At 54.4% G+C, this 21,900-nt stretch overlaps 1 protein-coding gene across 1 annotated transcript in view; it reads left to right on the top strand.

Annotated features, from left to right (window-relative positions):
- The first annotated feature begins 3,910 nt into the window (after positions 1–3,910).
- The window catches only part of LOC122366484 (disintegrin and metalloproteinase domain-containing protein 19-like), a 37,580-nt gene continuing 19,590 nt past the window's right edge, over positions 3,911–21,900 (top strand). Inside the window, exons 1-8 of the mRNA XM_043339213.1 lie at positions 3,911–4,079; positions 4,380–4,477; positions 4,727–4,803; positions 5,022–5,097; positions 5,279–5,361; positions 6,069–6,231; positions 6,864–7,028; positions 10,536–10,705. Of these exons, the coding sequence (XP_043195148.1) occupies positions 4,001–4,079; positions 4,380–4,477; positions 4,727–4,803; positions 5,022–5,097; positions 5,279–5,361; positions 6,069–6,231; positions 6,864–7,028; positions 10,536–10,705 (911 nt within the window). The 5' untranslated portion in view covers positions 3,911–4,000. The remainder of the gene's footprint in view (positions 4,080–4,379; positions 4,478–4,726; positions 4,804–5,021; positions 5,098–5,278; positions 5,362–6,068; positions 6,232–6,863; positions 7,029–10,535; positions 10,706–21,900) is intronic.

The following is a 21,900-nucleotide window of genomic DNA, read 5'->3' as shown; positions in this document are numbered from 1 at the left end:
AAAGTTGTTAATGCACTAGCATGAAGCCCGTGACCCGGACCCCAAAAATGGGCTAAAGTCGTCTCATCAAGCATCAACCATTCGAACAAATAATGCCTACAAAATGTAAGCGAAGCACTTTACATACTGCGTGAGCCACCAGACGTTTGACGATAGGTGGCGCTATGACTTGAGGCTCAGCGTACATAGAGGTCGCTGAGAGGCAGAGTGGGTCATGAATCCACAGGCTAGAATAAATCGATAGTGACACAAAAGCGCATTTTTGCAGTGCATAATGTAGCTTATTATTTGTGAAAGTTTTTTCACATATCATTGAAAGCCAATAATCTCTGCTCAACTCACAGATTTACATATTTTTAATCTATTTATTTGTATATCTTTTATAAAAGCACAATTTAGTGGTAGCTTTCGATTGGAATTGTATCTTCCGCGTCACAATCACATCACTTACCCTTTTGTTTAGAAATGAAATGCGAGTCGTGTGAGTCAGTGACTCACTGTTCCTGTTCGTGTGTGCAGTGTGTGTGTGTGTCAGAGTTTTGGTGAACGTGGGGAACGGGTGTTACGTACCTATGTCTTTTCACGTTGCGTGTGCATCAAAGTTATTGGTTTGAATAAAGAGGGAGAGAGAATAAGTCCCTTTTCACTCCAGACTTTTTTTATAAATTTAGTCCGAATGGTTGAATGGGTGGATTTGAGGAATCAGAGCCCGCACTAAGCATAGCTTGTTGTGCTGACCCTGACCCCACCACCCGATCGCGCAATTCCAGTTGTATGGCAGAATTTTGTCCGAACGTTTAACGTGCCCTCACGACTGGACACGGCCCCCTCCGCTCACTCACGTTACCTGGCTTCTGTGCGGCCCCTGCCACAGACACGCACGCCATTACACGTAGGAGCTAAATGTGGCCGCCCGCACCGGGGCTTGAACCGGGCTCTCACTACCGGCTAAGCGTCGAATTCCGGCGCTTCAATCCACTCGGCCACGGAGGGGACTAGGGGGGACTTCATATTGTGGGGGAGAGGGGACTTCATATTGTGAGATAAAAAACTAAGTTGAAGTCAGAAGTTCAGCAGACATCTTAGAAACAGATCAGTAGGCGGAACTATGGTCATGAGTACCCAAATATAGGAACGTTCCCATTTTTGGGAACGGAGTTCCCAAATATGGGAACGGGCGTTCCCATTTATGAGAACGGAAGGCAATTTTTCGGCCGTTCGCCCACTAAAACTCAAAAGTGCATCACGTCTCAAAAAAGTGCACGCTGATTTAAGTATCTACTAAATCTCCATAAAGTTATCTTTAATCTGACCGTGGAACAAGGAAATTGACCGTGGAATGATATTTTTAATGATTTTTTAAAGATGACAGAATGGTGGAAATATGGGTTATACGACATTTAACATGCAATTTTAAGGAAAATGAAGCATTTTTTAGTTTGAGGTAAAGTATAATAATTTTCGCCTGGTTATGAACTTTCATACTATCGACACCAGATGCTGACATATGCAAGCGAACACGCGGACAGTCCCGAGGTAATATTGTTGACATTTGGTGTCGAGGCGGACGACCGCGTAGAACGTGCGTGATTTTACCGAACTACTGTTGTAAACTCAGTTTAAGTGGTCGAAAATTATTCAGCTGTATTTTATCAGCCCGGAAAGACATATTTTATTTGGATGCTAGCTGTTTAGCATTATTTTATAAGGAGCGTCATGAGCGTGGTTTTTGTCTTCCGTGTTTCTAAGCATGATCGTTTTGGGGGAATTTCTCTTATATAGGTCGCTCTGGGTGGCTTATTTATAATTTCTATGCTGATTTCGATCATTCCTCGTGCCCATCCTACCAGGCCTTTTGTCACTTACACTCATTAAGAAAGGAAAAACTAGACTTTCATTGGGACTAGGTGTTTTGAGGGTGTAACATATTCAGCGTTCCCATTTTTGGATACTTTCTTGTACTCGTCAACTATCGGTGATAAACAGACAGGTGCTTGACATGTCTCCACCCTCGGCACGGACGGTGGATATAGGTATGGAAGACCTTGTTGAACATCGCTGAGCGTTGTGAATTACGTAAACCTGCAGAGGGGGGCGTGCCCGCTGCGAGATCGACGGGAATAAAAGCGCAGAAGACCGGGCGAAACATGCGACGGTCTTGCCGGAAAGGTCATCTGATGATTGTTGCGTTAACAATAATTTGCGGCGTTGGACGTGATGCTTGTTAATGAAAAGAGCCCCTGAAAGGCGTCGGTGAAATCGTTCCCAATTATGGGTACGCCGTTCCCATAATAAGGAACGCTTGCAGCGCCAGTGTACGAGAGCGTTCCCAAATTTGGGCTGGCGGCCCGGATGATGGACTGCTTTAGAAATAGGGGAACGATTTGAAACTACGATGGGCCTTACAATATCAAACTCTTTCCCAACAATATTGCGACAAATATCAGGCGGTTCACGATCGTTTTCTATTTTTTGGACGTCATTTAACGGTTCTTTTTCTTGTTTTAAATAATGCCTACATGGCGTTCCCATATTTGGGTTTATCGTTCCCAAACATGGGAACGAAAATGCGTTCCCGAAAATGGGTACGCTTGACCATAGTTCCGCCTACTGAGATTGAGATTAATGTAGAAAATTTCAAACATGTCACTTTTCTCCAAAAAGTTCAATAACTGCCACCAAATAGTATGATAAAAATCAGGAGAACTTCGTATCACGTGCTACAGATCACCATAAATGTAGTTCGAACAAGTGGGATTGGTAATGGTAACCATAACGGCCTGACCTAAGCGGTAAATCAAAATGTGAATATTTTGACTTTGACTTTGAAGGATTTCAGGAAGTGAGGCCTCTTTGTGAGGCCTGTAGCTCCCATATGTAGTTCTGTTTTGAAAAGTACATGTTTTTTCAGTCCAGACTTGTGTCTATGCTGAATATCAGTGGACTTGGAATATGACCTCTTCAGTTGATAGTTAAAATGAAGTCTGAGGAGATGAGTAACCTGTAACAATCAAGCCTGACCTAATCTTACCCTCTAACCTACAACCTACCAACCTACCAACCTACTATAAGTTGGTTACATCAACCTTCAACCTACCAAACTACATACCACTCAGACCTAATCAAGGCAGGACCTAATCTTCTTATATGCCACCTAACCTAACCTAACTTGTCCTTATTAATTATAGTTCAAATTAATAAAGCCCAACAAAAACTAAAATGTACAATGTACTGAGTTTGTTGGCAGTGTGTTATTATGTCTTATCATTAAATGTAAAAAATCTTAATCATGCAAGGATTCAGGTCTCATCTCACTTTTCCAGGCTAAACTAGTGTGTTCTTTCCTGTTCTGTTTTTATTTTGCAAATTCCTGCAGTTTCTGGGTGTGCAAAAGGCTCGTATCACTTGGTTACAGGGGCCTATGATGTCTAACAGTGTACTGCACTTTCAGTCAGTTGAAATAGGTACATAAGTGTATCACCAGTAATAATAATGTTTTGTATGATCTGTATGTTTCATGTTTATTGTTCATGTCATTTTATGATCACCTACCAGTACTTGTTGAAAACTGGCCAATTCTTAGGTCATTTGTGTAACACTTCACACAGATATTAGCTGCTATTGATTGATTATTTTTAGGGTTTTTACTTCTTAGCCCAACTTAAGTAGAAGGCATGTCACCTGTCACTGTCAGTTCAGCCAGTGGTTGAATTTGAGCTGAGACCTGAACATTTCAATTTGTAGCTGATGGCTTCAATGGAAGTTTTCAATCAAAATAGAAGAATAGTAATGTTTTAATTACTATTCCAATGTTTTAAAAAACATTGTAATGTCAATGTTTTTTATGAAGCCTGTTTTTACTTTGAAAGGTGGTATGAATGTGCCTCCTCACCCTGTTGTTCATTTTCAGGGATTTCAGAAGCAGCATTTTAAACACATTTAACACAGGATATCCATAAAAGCTTACCAGATAAGCATTCTGCAATCTGCACATTTTCAAATGATTTCACATGGGGCATTCAAAGTGCTGCCCCTAATCTGTCTGCTACAAACAGGCTACTCTAAAGTATGGACTCAAGGTGAGATATAGCTGTATAATGTTTTTTTTTTAGACTTATGCTGTGCCTATTTTTTTCTTGGCAGGTAATAATGTTTTTCAAGCCAGTTTATGCTTCTATTTCCTTTTTGACATGAAAGCATTGGTGAATACATTTGTGTCCAATTTAAGCAAAATAATGTTGTTTGAATAGGTATTGTTAATGAAGATTGACTCTCAATTACTGACAGTTATCAGTTTGTTTAATCCTGTAGATCACATGTGGTGTAGAGATGGTATGTTTGATGGCCTTGTCATTACATTTGTAATTAATTATTTCCAGATGCTTCTCCAGATCCAAGTTTCAAGTCATTTTCTGTGGTCAAGCCAGTCCTGTTCCATGGCCGGACTAAAAGGGAGATATTATCTACTAGAGATTCAGTAAGATATTGTTTACCTCATTTTGTTGTCAATGCATCTTATGCCTCATCATCATATGATGCTTTATCAGGTTGATGCATAGTTGTGAACCATTTTCACCTGTAAGACATGACATATACTTGCTCTGCAGTTTATTGTATGGGCAATGAAATGTTATTTGTTTGTCAATTGTCATTGTATCGTATTCCTAGCTTCTGCTCATATGATGTTGCATGTGAGTGTAATGTGTATACTTGTGCATATTTTCAGGATGGACATGTGCCAAGCATTACAGTGGGATTACCCGTCCTCGGTACCAACTACTTGCTAGATCTCGAGTTGAATAGGTGAGTTGTCTGCGACTGTGCCATGTATGCCTGCCTTGAATGTGTTGTCCTTATTTCGCGATGAGGAGTCGACCACCCAGAGTTATACACTGTACGTGTCCACCCGCCCTGTTGACTGACAGATGTGTAAGGGAGTGTCACTGAGTGTCACTGAGTGCCGGTGAGTGCCGGTGAGTGTCGGCTGCTCCCTCACCGACCTGTGTCTCGCCGCTCCCCAGAGATGTGGTGAGCGCGGCTGCCCCGCTGCGGTACCATCGCAACGGGTCCATGGTCACCGACACCCGGGCATTAAACGTGAGTAGGGACACCGACTACTGTGCTGTGCTCCCAACCCCAGCTGGGCTTAACTCCACAAAACGATACCTCAAATCAGCCAAACTTAACGAGGCATGATAACCGTAAAAAACACGTATTTACGGACACTTTTCCCTGGCGTGGTGCAGTATTATTTTCATTGGCTTTCGACTGATTTCAGGAGGACGAGAACTGTTATTACTCAGGTCGCGTTCGTGATGTTGACGGCTCCTCTGCGGCCGTCTCTACCTGTGATGGCATTAGGTGAGCACTTGATCCTTTACTATCTGCATCAATGTCGGCGATTCGTCAGCTGAGGGAAGCCTACATAGTATGGGGGTCTGCATGTGCAGGGAAGCCGATGTGTATAGTAATTGGGACTAGTTCGAATGACGTGCTGACGGTGTGCCGGTGTGTCCGATGACGCGCTGACGGTGTACTGGTGTGTCCGATGACGCGCCGACTTGTGTGCCGGTGTGTCCGATGACGCGCCGACATGTGTGCCGGTGTGTCCGATGACGCGCTGACGGTGTGCCGGTGTGTCCGATGACGCGCTGACGGTGTGCCGGTGTGTCCGATGACGCGCTGACGATGTACCGGTGTGTCCGATGACGCGCTGACGGTGTGCCGTTGTGTCCGATGACGCGCTGACGGTGTGCCGGTGTGTCCGAGGACGCGCTGACGGTGTGATGGTGTGTCCGATGACGTGCTGACGGTGTGTCCGATGACGTGCTGACGGTGTGTCCGATGACGTGCTCACGGTGTGTCCGATGACGTGCTGACGGTGTGCCGGTGTGTCCGATGACGCGCTGACGGTGTGCCGGTGTGTCCGATGCCACGCTGACGGTGTGTTCGATGGCGCGCTGATATGTGTACTGGTGTGTCCGATGACGCGCTGACGGTGTGTCCGATGACGCGCTGACGGTGTGCCGGTGTGTCCAATGACGCGCTGACGGTGTGCCGGCGCGCAGCGGGTACCTGTTCGACGGCCGCCGGACGCTGTTCGTGTCGCCGGCCGGCGCGGACGGCCGACACTACCTGTACCGGGAGGAGGAGCTGACGCAGAACCGCACCTGCGGGGCGCCCGGGCCGCCCGAGCAGCCGGCCGGCGCGGCGCCCCACCACGCGCTCAGGGTGAGTGTCTGAGCGTCCCTCTGCCGACCGACGGACGGATAGGGTGGCGCCGTCAGCCCCTCTGGAAAGCCGCTCATTCACTTATCGATACATTCATTCGTTAATTCATTTGTTCATCCATCCTCCATCAGCCGCTCTTGAAGGCTCTCATTAATTTATTAATTAATTCATTCATGTAGATCGTTCATTGATTAGATAATTTGTCCCACTCTTGCAAGCCGCTCATTCCTTTATTCCTACCTTCATTTTTTCTGATCTTATTCGGCGTGATAACCGATGATCCGATTCTGTCTTCGCAGACCCTTGACATCCGCTGATTCTGTCTTCCCCAGACCCTTGACATCCGCCTGTTACCGTCCCGTCCCGCTGCTCTGGGCCCACTGGTGCGCCCCCCCCCCCCCCCCCCCGACTCCCTTCTTGCCGCTCTATGTCGAGGTGCGGTGGTCGCCCTGACGTCCGTCCCTCACCTTCCTTCGGTGCTGCTCTGCGCCCAGGTACGCCGGTCGGTGTCGGCGCCGGTCCCTCTCCCCCTGACTCCCTCCGTCCCGTCGCTGTGCGCCCAGGTGCGCCGGTCGGTGTCGGCGCCGGATCCTCTCCCCCTGACTCTGTCCGTGCCGCCGCTGTGCGTTCAGGTGCGCCGGTCGGTGTCGGCGCCGCGCGGCCCGTATAACGCCGACCGCCGCTCGCGGTACTTGGAGCTGGTGCTGGTCGTCGACCAGGAGGTGTTTCACGAGTACGGTGACGACCTCAAGGCTACGGTGCGACGCACGAAACAGATCGCCAACATCGTCAACTCGGTGAGTACCGCTGCCGCTGCGTGTCCGGACGGCCGACCGGGGTCTGCTGACCGCACCCTCCACTGAGTGTGTAGTCGGCCGACCGGGGTCTGCTGACCCACTCCACTGTGTAGTCGGCCGACCGGGGTCTGCTGACCCACTCCACTGAGTGTCCCGGCATTGTGCTTCCCAGTAGGGAACGTCACAGCGTGGACTGCCGGCCGTCCTTCCAAATACACAGTTGGTACCAGTTGGCTTCCGAGAGACAACGCCGTTTTTTACTGAGGCTTTGTGGCGCCCACTGCTTCCATTTTCCTCAAAGAAGGCCGATTATAAGATAGTCTTCCTACTAGGTCTTACGGTTTTAGGCACAGTCTTCCTCTAGCTCTGTGCCTAACAGATGTCAGATATGGGTGGGTGAAATGTAGATGTTTCGTTTGCCAATTTTGATGTTTAATTAGCCCCGCTAAAATGCACCCGTCGATTGGGTATCATTTATTGACTACCGGCGCTTTGCCGTTCAAAGCGGGCATGGTCACAGTCGGGGCACCTAATCTATGTGCATCACGGACGGGCGAGGGCAGAGCTCGGCATTTACAGGGTGTCCCAGAATTACCCGGACATTGTTAATTAGCGTATAAAATAAGGCAAACATGATTGCGCTTTTTTCTTTTTATCGTCCTATATAGTCAACTAGGGTGGCTGTGAAATAGCACATGTAATAGATACGCTTGTTACAAGATCAGCCGACAATGATTGAAAATGCCAGCCATTGCTGGTCTCAGTTGTTTTACGGCTCTCCCGAAACTGGGTGAAGGCCTGTTTTCTTTGACCTGTTGCCGGAGGATAATACGATCATATAAGATAAACTTAACATCAAAGTGTTCCCAGGTCATAAGACATTATCCCCCAAAACAAAAATTGCTGCCTACACCACTTTTGCCGCGTTTTTTACATCTGAAGTGGAGAAGCTCAATGTCTGAACATGGCGGGACCTTTTGAGTTCCAACAGATTTGGTTTCCAAAACAAACCCGTTCATGGCAATTTGGTTTACGGCATCCAGTTTTTTTACTGGTAGAATATTACCGCCGTAGTACTCTGTGCTAACGGTTGTCTTTGGGCCATCATATCAAGCCGAATGAGTGCACGGTGGCTCAAAATCTCACAATTTGATTTTCGACGGGTGCCTGGCCGTCTCTGCTGTTGGGGCGTTGTAGCCATCTGACGTTCACAAACGCCTTTTTCGGGCGGTTCAAATGACAGAATACCTTCGTTAGACCACAAAGTGTGCTTCAATATAATTTTTTGTTGTATACGTTATATTTTTGGGATGAATTGTAGTGATTTTCGCTGCTTTTCCCGTAGTTTTCGCATATTTTTCAGGCGAGGGACCCCAAATTCCAAAATTTTGCGAAGATAGTGGTGGAAAGTAGACTGATGTTCTTTAGATAATCCTGATCTATCGTTTAGCTAGTTTTTAGCTAAATCAGTGACGTTTGTTGTCCATGACAAGCAACCACCCGTTTGACAACTGGTGCATGACCCTTTTTGGCCGAGCCCAAGCTTGTCAATCAGGTTTATCTCTTGCTCTCTCTGGCTTCGTTAGCTGATATAATTGCGCTTTGCTCAATTCTAACTGCTTGCAGATGAGCTGCTGAAGCTCTCCAGCAAAAACCATGCCGAAAGTCCGTTTACAAAGTTGAAAACGGGAGTTGATTCACCATGGTTGCCTATTAGTGGCTTAAGCTGAAAACGGAAAAGGACTACTCTTACTTGACTCTGGATAATACTTGACTCGAGTCGTTACCGGTCACCAAAAGCAAACAGTCCCCAAGCTCGATAGCTAAGGGATATCTTATAAAAGTATGATGCTTGTATATCATTAGAATCGAGCGCAATCGTACTTTTAGCCAGAAAATAAATGTCCGGGTAATTCTGGGACACCCTGTACTGTCCACGAAGGGGACCAGTGTGGAGTGCCGCTCGTCACCCTCGAATCACCCCCGAACGCTTCGGTCCGGCCGATCCCCGGGCGTGCGGGCGATGGTCGGACCGCGCCGGTCTCGCACACACTGCACACCGGTCGGACGCCGGGCGCGCCGGGCTCAGAGCGGGAGTTTCCAGCCGCCCCGGGCTCCACGAGACCACCCGTCCCCGCGGCGGTGGCTTCATGTCCTGAGCCTCGCCAAGCGTGCATAGCATTTGCAAAGCTGCATGGCTAGTGTTCAAAGGATTATGCTAAGCAAGATTGCAATACGCCATTCATGGAACTCGGTATTCGGGGAATCATGCAAGCTCTCTGAAAAACGGCGCACCAGTAACATCATTTAGCAGTCATCGCAGCCACATCACTCCGACGGACCCTTGATAAGGCTCTGTTTACAACTCACGGGCGCGGATGAGGTGACTCGTCGACTTCCGGGTCTGCCGGCGCCGGCGACCGGCCGGCGAGAGTGGTGACAGAGCTCGGACCGGGCTGGAGCGGAGCGGGTAGAGCCCTGGGACCACTGTCCACAGAGCTCGGACCGGGCTGGGGCGGAGAGGGGGATTTCGGAGACCCCGTCTCTCGCAGAGCTGTGAGCTCTGACCGGGCTATGACGGAGCCCGATGACGGCGGACTGGTCACCGGGGTGCCGCTGCCACTCAGCTGGGCCCGGCTGGTCGACTGGCCGCAGTGACGGCGGACTGGTCACCGGGGTGCCGCTGCCACTCAGCTGGGCCCGACTGGTCGACTGGCCGCAGTGACGGCGGACTGGTCACCGGGGTGCCGCTGCCACTCAGCTGGGCCCGACTGGTCGACTGGCCGCAGTGACTGCGGACTCAGTGCCACTCCGCCGTCACTGGAGAGTGGAGACAGGCCGTGCTCGACTTGAGACCACAGGGCGGTCTGGCGCCGGCGGCTTTACTATGGCGTGCTCTGCCAAGCTCAACAATGTTCGCAAGCATTCCGCTGGGAACATATTGCGCAACGTCAGTTACTTATTACGAGCTACTTCATAGGCGTAGTACGCTACACCGGTGTGGTGGTAAAGTAGGCTCCCTAAAAGTTGCTTACACTTAACCTTGAACTTGAGCCATGATCGAAAGCCATGATGGTACCTATACAAATTACCAAATACGACTTCAGATCCCTCTGTGAGCAGAGATAACACCGCTATGTATGCTATCCTCGAGCTGGCTCTACTAAATCGCCTCCCGTCGCTAAGCCGGTGTCTCTCTACCGACTGTTGTCCCTCCGCTAACGCCCGACCCTCCGCAGACCACTGTCCCTCCGCTAACGCCCGTCCCTCCTCAGACCACTGCCCGACCCTCCTCAGATCACTGTCCCCCCGCTAACGCCCGACCCTCCTCAGACCACTGTGCCCCCGCTAACGCCCGTCCCTCCTCAGACCACGGTCCCCCCCCCCCCCCCGCTAACGCCCGTCCCTCCTCAGACCACTGTCCGTCCGCTAACGCCCGGCGCTCCTCAGACCACTGTCCCCCCGTTATTGTTCGTCCTCCCGTTAACGTTCGTCTCTCTCCGCCAGCTGTACACGCCGCTGAACATATTCGTGGCGCTGGTGGGTGTCGAGGTGTGGACCGAGTTCAACGAGATCACGCTCTCGGAGAACGGTGACGAGACGCTGACCAGCTTCCTGGCCTACCGGCGCGAGAAACTGGTCACGGCCATACCCAACGACAACGCCCAGCTGCTCACGTGAGTACAACGACATAATCGGCCGGCGTGCCTGATCTTTTTTTCAGGGGGGGGGGGGGGAGAGGGCTGTAGGATAGAGGGATGGCTGGTGTAGAATTTGATCGCAACGTTTAGACACTGTTTTTTTTTTGTATGATTTATTTTGCTTGCCGCTTGCATTGTAGCTCATGACGTGGGAAGGTTCACCAGAAACTGGCCACTGAGATAGTTTCTGTAGAGCACGGGGCAGAAGTGGGACACTGTTTTAGCTAACTCCAGGTGTTATTTTGTGGCTGTTGTCGTCGCCGTCGGTCCGGCGGCGTCAGTGTCTCTCGGCGCCCGTCCTCTGACCTCGCCTGGACAGCGGCAGCGCTGGGGCGCGCTATCGACGGTTAGGTCACCGCCCGACTGCCGCTGACCGTGCGGTCACCACGGTAGTGATAGTGGTGGGCGGGGAATCTCCTGCCAACGGTCAGACTGCCGCCGGGCCGTGCGGTCACCACGACAGTCAGTACTGGTAGTGTACGGGAGTGTCCCGCTCACCGTCCGACCGACACTGACCGTGCTATGGACGGCTAGACCGGCGTCAGACCGCCGCCGGCGCCGGCCGCGGCTGGAGAGGATCTGTCTGTGGTTATAGTCACCGCTCCGCTCCGCCGTTCAGCGCAGTAGCGCCGCAGCTCGGGGAGCTCACACGGCGGGCGGCGGCGGCTGGACGTGGCACGGGGAGCCGCCGCCCCTCCCGGCTCGCCCGGTCCGGCTCTGAGACGCAGCACCGAGCTCGTCAGCGCGGTGACTCACTGCGGCCGAGCTGGCGATATGTGCGCTGTTCACGGGTCGCTCCGCACGTGACCGCCGGGCTGGCAGCTGGTGTGGTACGGGCGCAGGAGGCCCGCCCGACTGACCTGCTGAATTGGCCCCCGCTGTACCCAAACACGTGCTGCACACAACTGTCGACAGCGGGGTCCGACTGCCGCCGGCGTTATGAACGACTCCGTGCCGTTAGAGCTCCGCAACCGGGCCAGGCCGGCGGGCAGCGGGGATTGCTCTGACCGGGCCGGGCGGCGGGCAGCGGGACTGCGGCCGGGCGGCGGGCAGCGGGAACTCTCCGATCGGCCGGCTGCGGACGGCACGGCGGACGGTGCCGTGCTCCGTGCACGGCGCACCGGCCGTCAGCGGACCGATAGCGACCAAAACGGCTCGGGGCCGCGCCGTCAATGGTCACGGTGACAGGAGCGGCCCTGGTGGGACGCCCACACACTGGTCCTCTGTGGCCTGAGCAGAACCGTGGAGCAGACGCCTTAGGTAGCAACAGAGGCCCGTGGTGCTGTCCAGTGAAGCATTCGGAGAAGTTTCGGGTCGGCGTTTCACTAGACTTTGGTTCGTTCGTGATGACGGTCTGATTAAGCTGCAGTCAATCTCCGGTCTGTGTATGACGGATCTGCGCTCCGTGTATGACGGATCCGTGGCCCGCTGAGCTGCAGCCCTAGTGAGCCGGATCTGCGGCCCGTGCATGGCGGATCTCCGGTCTACATATGGTGGATCTCCGCTCCGTTGAAGCTGCAGTCCGAGTGTGCCGGATCTGCGGTCTGTCGCCGCTCAGATCTGGCTGATATTGCCTCTGCTGGACAGCAACTGTAGAGTGTAGGTGTCCCTGGACCGTGCTCCTGAGTTCCGAGTTCAGAGTCCCGAGTTCCTGCTCCACGGAGCCGCCGGTGGGTCTCAGTCCCCCGCGTCATGGAGCCGCCGGCGGCAGAGGACGTGCTCGCCGGCCGGCCGTCGTTCGTTGACCTTGGCCAGCTGGTGGTTCGTGGCCCCCCCCCCCCCTCCACTCTGGGTTCCTCTGTCACCGGACTGGTCAGACGTGACCAGGCAGAAACGAGCGGCCCGAGGCACGGCTCATGACGAGTCGACTCGTCTGTTTGAGCTGCGACACCGATGGGCCGCTGTAGTTGTGTCATCTGTCTCGATGCCTCAGAGTTTTTGTTTGTTTTCCCCACCCTGCTCAAAACATCGCCGTTTAAACTACGGCGTTTTGCATCAGGTCATCCGCAGCGTAGCAGACGGCATATTTGCACACATTGGGCTTACCGGACGATGGCGTTTGTTTGAGTTGGGGCCGTTTTTTGCATCTCTGCCGCTGCACGATGCACAGCCTGCCGGGACGGTCGGAGTGCCGGCTGCGTGCCGATGATAAGCGCCCGGTCGACTCCGAGCCGCTCGCAGGAGCTGCGCACTGCGCGGGCCTTGGAGCTGGGGGGGGGGCGGCCCCCCCCTCCCCTGGACATCGCGGAGTGCAGGAGCACGCGCCGCAAAACGAGGTATAAATGTAATGACTCCTTCAGCGAATATCATCCAACTCGTGTTCTGTTGATCATTTTATCGTGTTGCTACAGTTATCCGTCGTATTTCTCACTCTGGATCGTCTGCAATATGGGCAATGGGCCGCCACACGGCAGTGCTGATGTGACTATTCATCGAGCGTCGGAGGCTCGCCGCCATATCCGATTGTTATTAATTTTTATCATTTGGAAAGGAAGATACGAGATAGTCGCCGTGACGGAACCGGCCCGGGCCTGGCTCAGAGTCCGGTTTGGCAGTCATTAGCCTTTCAGGCGACCGAGCCGGGCTCTGTCGAGACCCATACCAGACATTGCGCGCGGCTCCACAATGCACAACTGCATTGGCGCCGCCGGCCGGCTGCCGGTGGCGCTACTTCACTGTATTGCGTCACATCTTTTCATTCTGATACATGCATTGCGTGCTGCCAATTCAGCCGAAGATTACGGCGGACGGGGAAGCACGCAGCTTTGTTTGGCCGCCGAGCTTCTCTGCTCACTGTTTGAGGTCGCCGACCTGCGCCTGCTCACCGTTTGAGCTCGCCGAGCCGATATCCCCCGCTGACAGCGTGGGACTGCACTCGTCTCGGCCCCACCGCCCGGGAAGGGGAGGATGCTGTCACTCAGCGGGCCTGTCGGGGAGGACGGCTGGGTCCGGTAGTGGTGTGGTCAGCACCTCTATCCGGTTTCCGCTCCGGCGGTGGACGGTGTCCGGTCGGCCGACCGTGAGATCCTGCCACGCAGCTGTGTACGATTATACCACATTCATGCTCTATGTACGAGCGGTGCCAACACACAGTTGACCGTAATGGTGGATGGCTGGCTGTTGCACGCATTCACCACTAGTTTCACGGTGCATGCGTACAATGTGCGTGCCACTATTTGTTTGGATCGCAATCGGCCCGCAGTCCACACGGCCGAAACCACTCGCGTCGGCTCGTTTGTAGGGTAGGACGGCCCCTAAAAAACGCACCGACGGAGTGATAACGACGAGGTATATGGTCGGGATTAAGGATATGCAGGTTTGACGAATCTCGAAGTCGCATCTATTAAATAGGTGAGGGTGGGTGGGAAACTTCTCGCCCACTCTCTGCTCCACTCGCCGTCCGTCGCAGTCGACGACTGCCGTTCGCGCCTCTCGGCTCTCCTGCCAGCGGCGCGCCCGTTCCTACACTCCCCTTCGCACCACCCCTAGTCAGGGTCTGCCCCGCGTCTGTCGGCGGGGTGATTTATCTGTCTCCGACCCCCGTCTCCCTTTGCTCCGGTCACGTTCAGTGGCGCCCGGGCAGGGTCCTAACCTTCCATAGCCGCGTCGCCGCTATGAGTTGACTCGTGTCTCAGACAACTGTATTCAGTTCTCGGGCGGGCGGTCACCTGGGTCGGCCGGTATAGCCGCCGGCTGTTAGAGTGGCCGGAATAGCACGGCTTCGGCCACGACACGGGAATGGAACACCTCCCCCCCAGATAACTAGCCAACACCTCCCCCGAGACGCATTTGAGGCGCAGGTATCGAAATGCGTCATAATAACCCAAAATAAGTGCTTCGGGAGCATGACCAAATAGATTGACGCGCAAAACCCATAGCGTAACATGTCCATTGGCTGCAATTAACAAAAAATATTGCCTATTTGCATGATTTCTAACGATATAATAACTGCACACGCATTCATTCGCATGGTCGTACCAACGAATCGCACGGCACTTCAGGGAATCGAGCAATACGATTTGCCGCCCCAGCTCACAGAGAGGCGTGTCGTCTGTTGTCGTTGCCGGGTGCTGCGCCGCGGCTCATGGACGTCGGGTGCGGCGCCGGGTACGGTGGTGACCGGTGGTGTTACCGGGCAGAGATCTGGTAGCGCTCGGCTCTCACGGGCTGACGGCGACAGTGCTTGTGCCTGCTGCTCGGCGGTCTCCATGGCTGACCGCTGCTGCTGTCGCGGCTGCGCAGTTTGGGCTGATGGAGGAGACGAGACAGCAGGAACGCGCTGGGGTCGCAAGTAGCGCCGGTTCCTCCAGAGAAGCCGCCCGCTGGGTAGCTTTACGGTGTAGTCCCGTCTGGCTCCGACGCCGGTTATAGTACCAGCACCATCCCACACTCTAGTGATGGGGTTCTGAAGCAGGACTTGTTGTCCGACGCGGAGTGGCCAGTGTGACCGTGCTGTTGTGTTGTAGTGTGCCTCGACTTGGCGTTTCTGTTCTGAGGCTTTGGCGTCACATGCGTCCGCCGCCTTCTGCCATTTTTCCGCGAATGCTCGGTGGTGTGCTGGCACCTGCGACCTCAGCGGGTGTCCGAATAGAATTTGCGCCGGTGAGCGCCCGTCGCTGCGAGGGGTGTTTCGGAGCTCCAGCAGGCCTTGGACGAACTCGTCAGTGTCGAGATCGCCACGCTGAGTCGTTTTCTTGACGAGTCGTTTTACACTCCTAACGGCAGCCTCAGCGTGACCGTTGGATTGGGCATAGTGGGGAGTGGATACTTCGTGCACCACTCCCCACCTCCTCAGGAACTCGCGTGTCAGCCGTGCTGTGAACTGACCTCCACCGTCAGTTCTCAATGTTTGTGGAACGCCAGTTGCTGCGAACATTTTGCGGAGACTTCGCGTGAGGGCTCGTGCTGATGCCTGTTCTCTCACATGGAAGACAGAGGGCCAGCCAGATAGTCTATCCACATAGACTAAATAGGTCCGTCCAGCCCAGGTAAAGTAGTCGGCCGACACCGCCTGGAAAACGCGTGTCGGCGTCGGCTCCTGAATCAGCGGCTCTTTCTGCAGACTCGGCAGGTGGCGCTGACACTGCTGACAGGCTCCGATGAGATCGCTGATGTGTTTGTCGAGTTGAGGCCAGTATATTGTCTGTCGCGCTCGTTGTTTTGTGCGCTCAATTCCTTGATGACTGGAATGCAGTCGTTCCAGTGTCGCACGCCGGAGACGCTGTGGGATGACCAGCCGCTGCCCCGCCAGGATGAGGCCATCGTCGACAGTCAGTCGATCACGACAGCCCCAGTAGGGCTGCAGCATCGGCTCCAGCTGGCTTCGATGATCAGGAAAGCCATTCATGATCACGAGCTTTAACGCGGTCAGTTCCGAGTCACTGGCTGTTGCAGCTCGGACCTCGTCTAGTGTGGCGTCTCTGAACGGGCTGACGTCAGCCGCGTCTTTGTCGGACGTCAGACGGTTGATCACACCCTGGACTTGCCGGTTCACATCGGATTCTGCTTCTTCATCATCCGCCGTCGGCTGCTCGGTCGGGGCCCGTGACAGGGCGTCCGGGATGGAGTGCAGCTTTCCCTGTCTCCAGCTAGCGATGAAGTTGTACGGGATGAGTTTTTCCCGCAAACGCTGTAGGCGCGGGTTTTCAATTTCCGGCAGCGTTTTCTTGTTCAAAACCGGGATCAGAGGACGATGATCTAGAAAAACTTCGAAACTTTGCATACCTCTGAGGAACATGTCAGCTTTCTTGCATGCCCATACGAGGGCGAGCAGTTCAAGTTCGATCACCGCGTAACGGGTTTCGACTTCTGTCAAAAAGCGGGATCCACACTGCACCAGTCTCCACCTCCCGTACTCGTCCTGCTGTCGGAGGCAGAATCCCAGGCCCCCGAGACGAGATGCATCCGTCTCCAGGACAGTGCGGCGTGCGGGGTTGTAGAAATCGAGAACGGGCGGCGACACTAAAGCCTGCTTGACTTTTTCAAACGCTGTCGTGTGGGCCGGGGTCCATAGCCACGCATTACGTGGCTTCAGTAGCTGTCGCAGTGGCTCAGCGGCTACTGCGATCTCGTCGGAGAAGGACCCCAGTTGGTTGACCAGGCCAAGAAAGGCTCTGAGGTCTGTTATGTTGCTTGGCTGTGGGAAGTTCTTTACCGCGCGCACCTTCTTCTCATCGACGGTGTAGCCATCCGAGCTGATCGTAAATCCACAGAAGTCGACCCTGTCCATGCCGAACTGGCATTTCGCCGGGTTCAGCGTGATGTTGTAGTCGTTGCATCTCTTCAGCAGCCTCCAAACGTGCAGTAGGTGGTCGGCATAGTCGTCATCCCACGCCAGCATATCGTCTACTACTTTCACAGTGTTCGGGATGTCTCCCAGCGCGCTGTCGCCGCGTCGGTTGTAGACATCTCCAGAGACCAGAGTGCGTAATTCCCATTGGCATACGCTTGAAACGATATCTCCCCCAGGGAGTGATGAAGCACGTGAGATCACGGTCCTCCTCTCTCAGCGCAAGTTGGTGATAGCCGGCTTTGCAGTCCATTTTGGTGAAGATTTTGGCACCAGTGGCGATCGATGACACAGCGTCGTGTGGCGTGCGGGCTAGGGTGTTTCACATTTTCAAAGTGCCTTATTGCGAGTCATATCGATGTTCCCCTCAAATGTCATCTGCTCACAAGTTTCTGTGTAAAATTTCACTTCATTCTGATGATGTTTAGAGGTCGCGCATTTCTGCGACTTTTCATCTCTGATTTTGTTTCTGGCCGTAACATGAGTAGTCTTCCTGCGAACTGATTTGGTTGAGAAAGCCAGGCAGTGGCGGCGGAATAGGGGGTGCAGGGGGTGCAGCTGCACCCCCATCGAAAAACATGGGGGTGCAAACATATCTTTTTTGCACCCCCAAAATCCATACAAGGGGCCCGTCGCACCATCCAATACATTTTCTCCTGAAAACCAGTGATCGGGAAACGAACACTGATGTGGAATCATCCGGGGTGTCTATTTATGGTCAGGAGCGCCCCATGCTAGTCGGGGCCTCCACACCGGCTAGAAGTGTCCCGAGCCGCGTTTGGTGCTCCAGACGGCATCTGAGGGCCCCCACGACGGCCTCAGAGGGCCCTTTTATGACGATCTCTGAGGGCTCCCACCTGAGGGCTTTGTCCCCTGGGGCCCTACAACGGCCACTAAGGGCCCTCGTGACGACCGCTGAGGGTCCCACAGAGACTCCAGGGGCCACGCTGGCCTCTGATGGCCCCTATGACGGCCTCTGAGGGCCCTTACGATGATCTCTGTGGGCTCTCACGACGAATTCTGTCCCCTGGGGCCCTATAACGACCACTAAGGGTCCTCATGACGACCGCTGATGGTCCCACAGGACTCCAGGGGCCCCACTGGCCCCTGAGGGTCTCTACGACGGTCTCTGAGGGCCCTCGTGACGGCCCTAGACCCAACTCAAGTCTGAGGGCCCATTTGGCTTCAGGCGGCCCAGCGACGGCCTCTGAGGGCCCCAACACAACCAGGCTGCGGGGGCTATGCTGGCATCTGAGGGCTCTGCAACGGTCTATTGAGGGCGGCAGGGCCCTAACAACGATGGCCTGCGAGTCGTGGAACTCAACCGGAAGGCGCTGCCCAAGCGCACCAAGGAAGGATGTGCCCCCTTCTCTGTGTAACGAGTTTTGGTGACAAAAGTGTGCGACCCCTAAATATACTTAAATTTGGGTTTCAAGCGTATCAATCGATTCAGTTTTACGGGTAGAGTTGGGGCAAAGTCGATATGGCTGAGTTTTGAACCAACATTATTTTACCATAGTGTAATGAAACACCCTAGTGCGGGCGGGGTGCACAGGCCGCCTCACGAAACGGTTGAGCTTGGTGAAGTCTACCGTGATTCGACACCCAACCGTCTTGCCGTCAGAGTCCGTCTTGGGTACCGGGCATAACGGATGACACCACTCTGTCGGGTGTTCAACTGCCTCAATAACGTCAAATTGCAGAAGTTCGTCAAGCTGCTGACGCACATCGTCTCGCCAGTTGAAGGGGATATTGCGCGCACAGGTCTGTGCGTATTGAACTGCGTCTTCTGTGAGCTCAATGGACATTGGCTCGCCCACCATTTCACGCAGTTCAGATTCGACGTCGAATACTCTTGGGAACTCCGCCTTCAGAGCCGCAAAGTGCTGCTGCCGTTCTTGAATGGAGGGTGTGACGCTGCTTGTTTTCTTGATCTTGAGGACCCAATCTGGAGGACGTTCTTCCGACACCGGACAGGACGGAGAGGACCTGACAGGGTGTTTACGCAGACTCCCTGGCGGCGCGCTGCGGCTGCGTGTGCCGGTCGGCCCAGCAGTCGGTGACGGCCTGTCTCCCCGATGATGAGCTGCTTTGCTGTCCGCGGGGTCCGACTGAGCCGAGGGTGCCGTCGATGGTGGTCCTCGGTCTTCCAGGCGTCGGATTTGCCGTGGAAACTCGGGCGGCAGAATGCCGAGTTTCACACAGTCGTGCCATGCCAGGAGTGGGGTGTGCAGTGATTGTAGAACAGACACTTCCGTCGAATGTGTGACGTCTCCCAGCTGTAGCGTTAGTTCACACGTTCCCATGCACCGCATTTTCCGTCCGTCGGCTGTCCACAGTGTCGTCTTCGAGGGAGTCAGATCATCCAGATTGACTCCGATGTGTTCTGCATGGTTTCGAGAGATGACTGACACCTCGGCGCCTGTATCTGGAGTCCATGCACTCGATACTGTTTGACCGTTACGGTACTGAACTGCGATTTCCACACGAGGAGATCGCTTCACAGAACTGGTCCTCAGTCGTACGTCAGATACGTATACGTTCAGGAGTGCCGCCGATTCCGGATCTCCACTGTGGTCGTGGTCTTCGTAGTAGTCGTACTCAGGATCATCAGCGTCCGTATCCGTGTCTCCGCTGACGCCAGCTACCGCTACCCGACGGCCACCAGAGCCCCCAACCAGGCGGCGGTTGGTGTAGGTGGCGCTGCGCTGCCGGGGCCGAGCTGCGTAGGTGGCGCTGTCAGCGTCAGCTGATCGCAGTCGGCGGCCCCGGCGGCTGTCGGCAGGTGGTTGGCCGCCGCGGCGCGAGCGATCGCGCCCGCGGCTGGATCCACCGGTCCGTGGAAGGCTGCCAACACGGCGACGCTCGACTTGTTCGTGGCAAACCACGGCAAAGTGGTCTCGCTCGCGGCAGTTGTTGCAGCTGCGGCCGAGAGCAGGACAACACCGGAGGTCTCGGTGCTCCGGCGCGCCGCATCGTTGGCACCGATCTGCTGGGAAGCGGTTTACGTTCTCAAAACGCCGTTGGTCACGTTCACTGCTGTATCGCGACACCCTCCCAACCGTACCAGAGTCAGTGATCGCATAACTGTTGTTTGCAGCACATTCTGAAGCACGACAGATGTCCAGTGCCTTGTCGAACGTCAAGTCGGTCGTCTCGAGCATGCGTCGGCGCGCGTCACTGTCGATTGTGCCCACCACGAGATGATCTCGATATCTGTCATCGATGCACTGTTCACAAAAATCGCAACACGCGGCGATTTCCTTCAAAGCACACACATATTCATCGATTGACTCGCCGGGCTGCTGCATACGGGATGCGAAGTCTCTGCGGTCAATTATAACGTTTCGCTGACGGCGTAAGTACGCGTGCATGGCGCCGATGATGGTGTCCAGATCCGATTCGGCAGGCATCTGCAGTCCAAAATCGATCGTGCGGGCCCAGTCATCGTCCACGACGGCGATGAGAGCTGCCTTCTGTTCGGGAATGGAGAGCTCACGGATGTGTGTCAGCAAGCAGTATCCGTCGAATTTCCTTTTCCATGTCTCGAACTCCATCAGGGATACCGATGAGTGCAGTCTGGGAACTGGCATTCCCGTCGCCGGCAGGCTGACTCGCTGCCGAGCACCAGCGGTAGCCGCCGCCGTCGCGTCCTCCGTCCTGGTGCTCGCGCCGGTGCCCGTTGGGTGAGCGCCGGCGCCGGTACTCGGCTGAGGGTGGAGATGCTGTAGCAGCATGGTCAGCTGCTCGTCCCGCCTGGCCGCCAGCTCCAGCTGCTGCCCGAGGAGGCGAGTTAGCATCTCTGTCGACGTCTCCACCGGTGCCGCCCCTGCCGGCTTCATTTCGGTATTCTTCTCAGTGTCGGACATCGTCAGTCGCTACACACACACTCTCTCGATGGATCACTGCTCACTCAAATATCGTCACAATGAGGAGCTTCACACTGCCCTAAGGCGTAGATACCGACCGCGCCATGTTTGGATCGCAATCGGCCCGCAGTCCACACTCCAGCTCGTGTCTCAGACAACTGTATTCAGTTCTCGGGCGGGCGGTCACCTGGGTCGGCCGGTATAGCCGCCGGCTGTTAGAGTGGCCGGAATAGCACGGCTTCGGCCACGACACGGGAATGGAACACTATTTACCCTAGAGATACAGAAACGTCGACTGCCCTGCTGCTGTGATCTGGCCGGCACTGGTCTGAGTCCCGCAGAAGGTCCTCGCTGTGGCCATTGTCCCAGTGCTATGGTCTGTAGGTATCTCTCAATGGTCCCGGTGCCAAGGTCTGTATCCTGGATGGTCCCAGTGCCATGGTCTGTATCTCTCAATGGCCCCAGTGCCAAGGTCTGTATCCTGGGCTGTGGCCGGATCCATGGTCTGTATCCCTGAATGGTTCCGGTTCCGAGGTCTTTATCCCTGGCTGTGGCTGGATCCCGATGCCGGGACCTATCTCTCAGTGGTCCCGATTCCGAGGTCTGCATCCCTGGCTGTGGCCGGTGCCGGGTTCTGTATCCCGGATGGTGCCGGGGACCCGAGGTCCGTCTTCGAACACCCCGCTGGCTCTGCAGCCGCCCCGTGCCGTCCGGCGCCGTGGGTGGCGGGGCCCGGTGCCGGTGCCATCACTGTTTACCGGGGGACGCTGACGTATCACCGCGACCGTCACACCGCCGCTGTCCGTGCCCCCTTCAGTGGGACGGGGGACGCGCAGTTTGGTGGGGAACTCTGCCGTCACCTGCTGAGTGGCAGGAGAGGCGGCGACCTCCCAACCGACGGCTCAGGCGACCCTGAATGTGTGACATGGCGTCTTACACGAATCCAACTGCTGCCTGCTCTTTGAGTAGTCTGACGAGGGAAAAGTTACAATTAAAGATAGTTCAGATACACA

Source organism: Amphibalanus amphitrite, unplaced genomic scaffold (assembly GCF_019059575.1).
Source record: "Amphibalanus amphitrite isolate SeventyFive unplaced genomic scaffold, NRLGWU_Aamphi_draft 000000F_arrow, whole genome shotgun sequence".
NCBI classification, from domain to species: Eukaryota; Metazoa; Arthropoda; class Thecostraca; order Balanomorpha; family Balanidae; genus Amphibalanus; species Amphibalanus amphitrite.
This window is presented reverse-complemented; position numbering and strand designations above follow the sequence as displayed.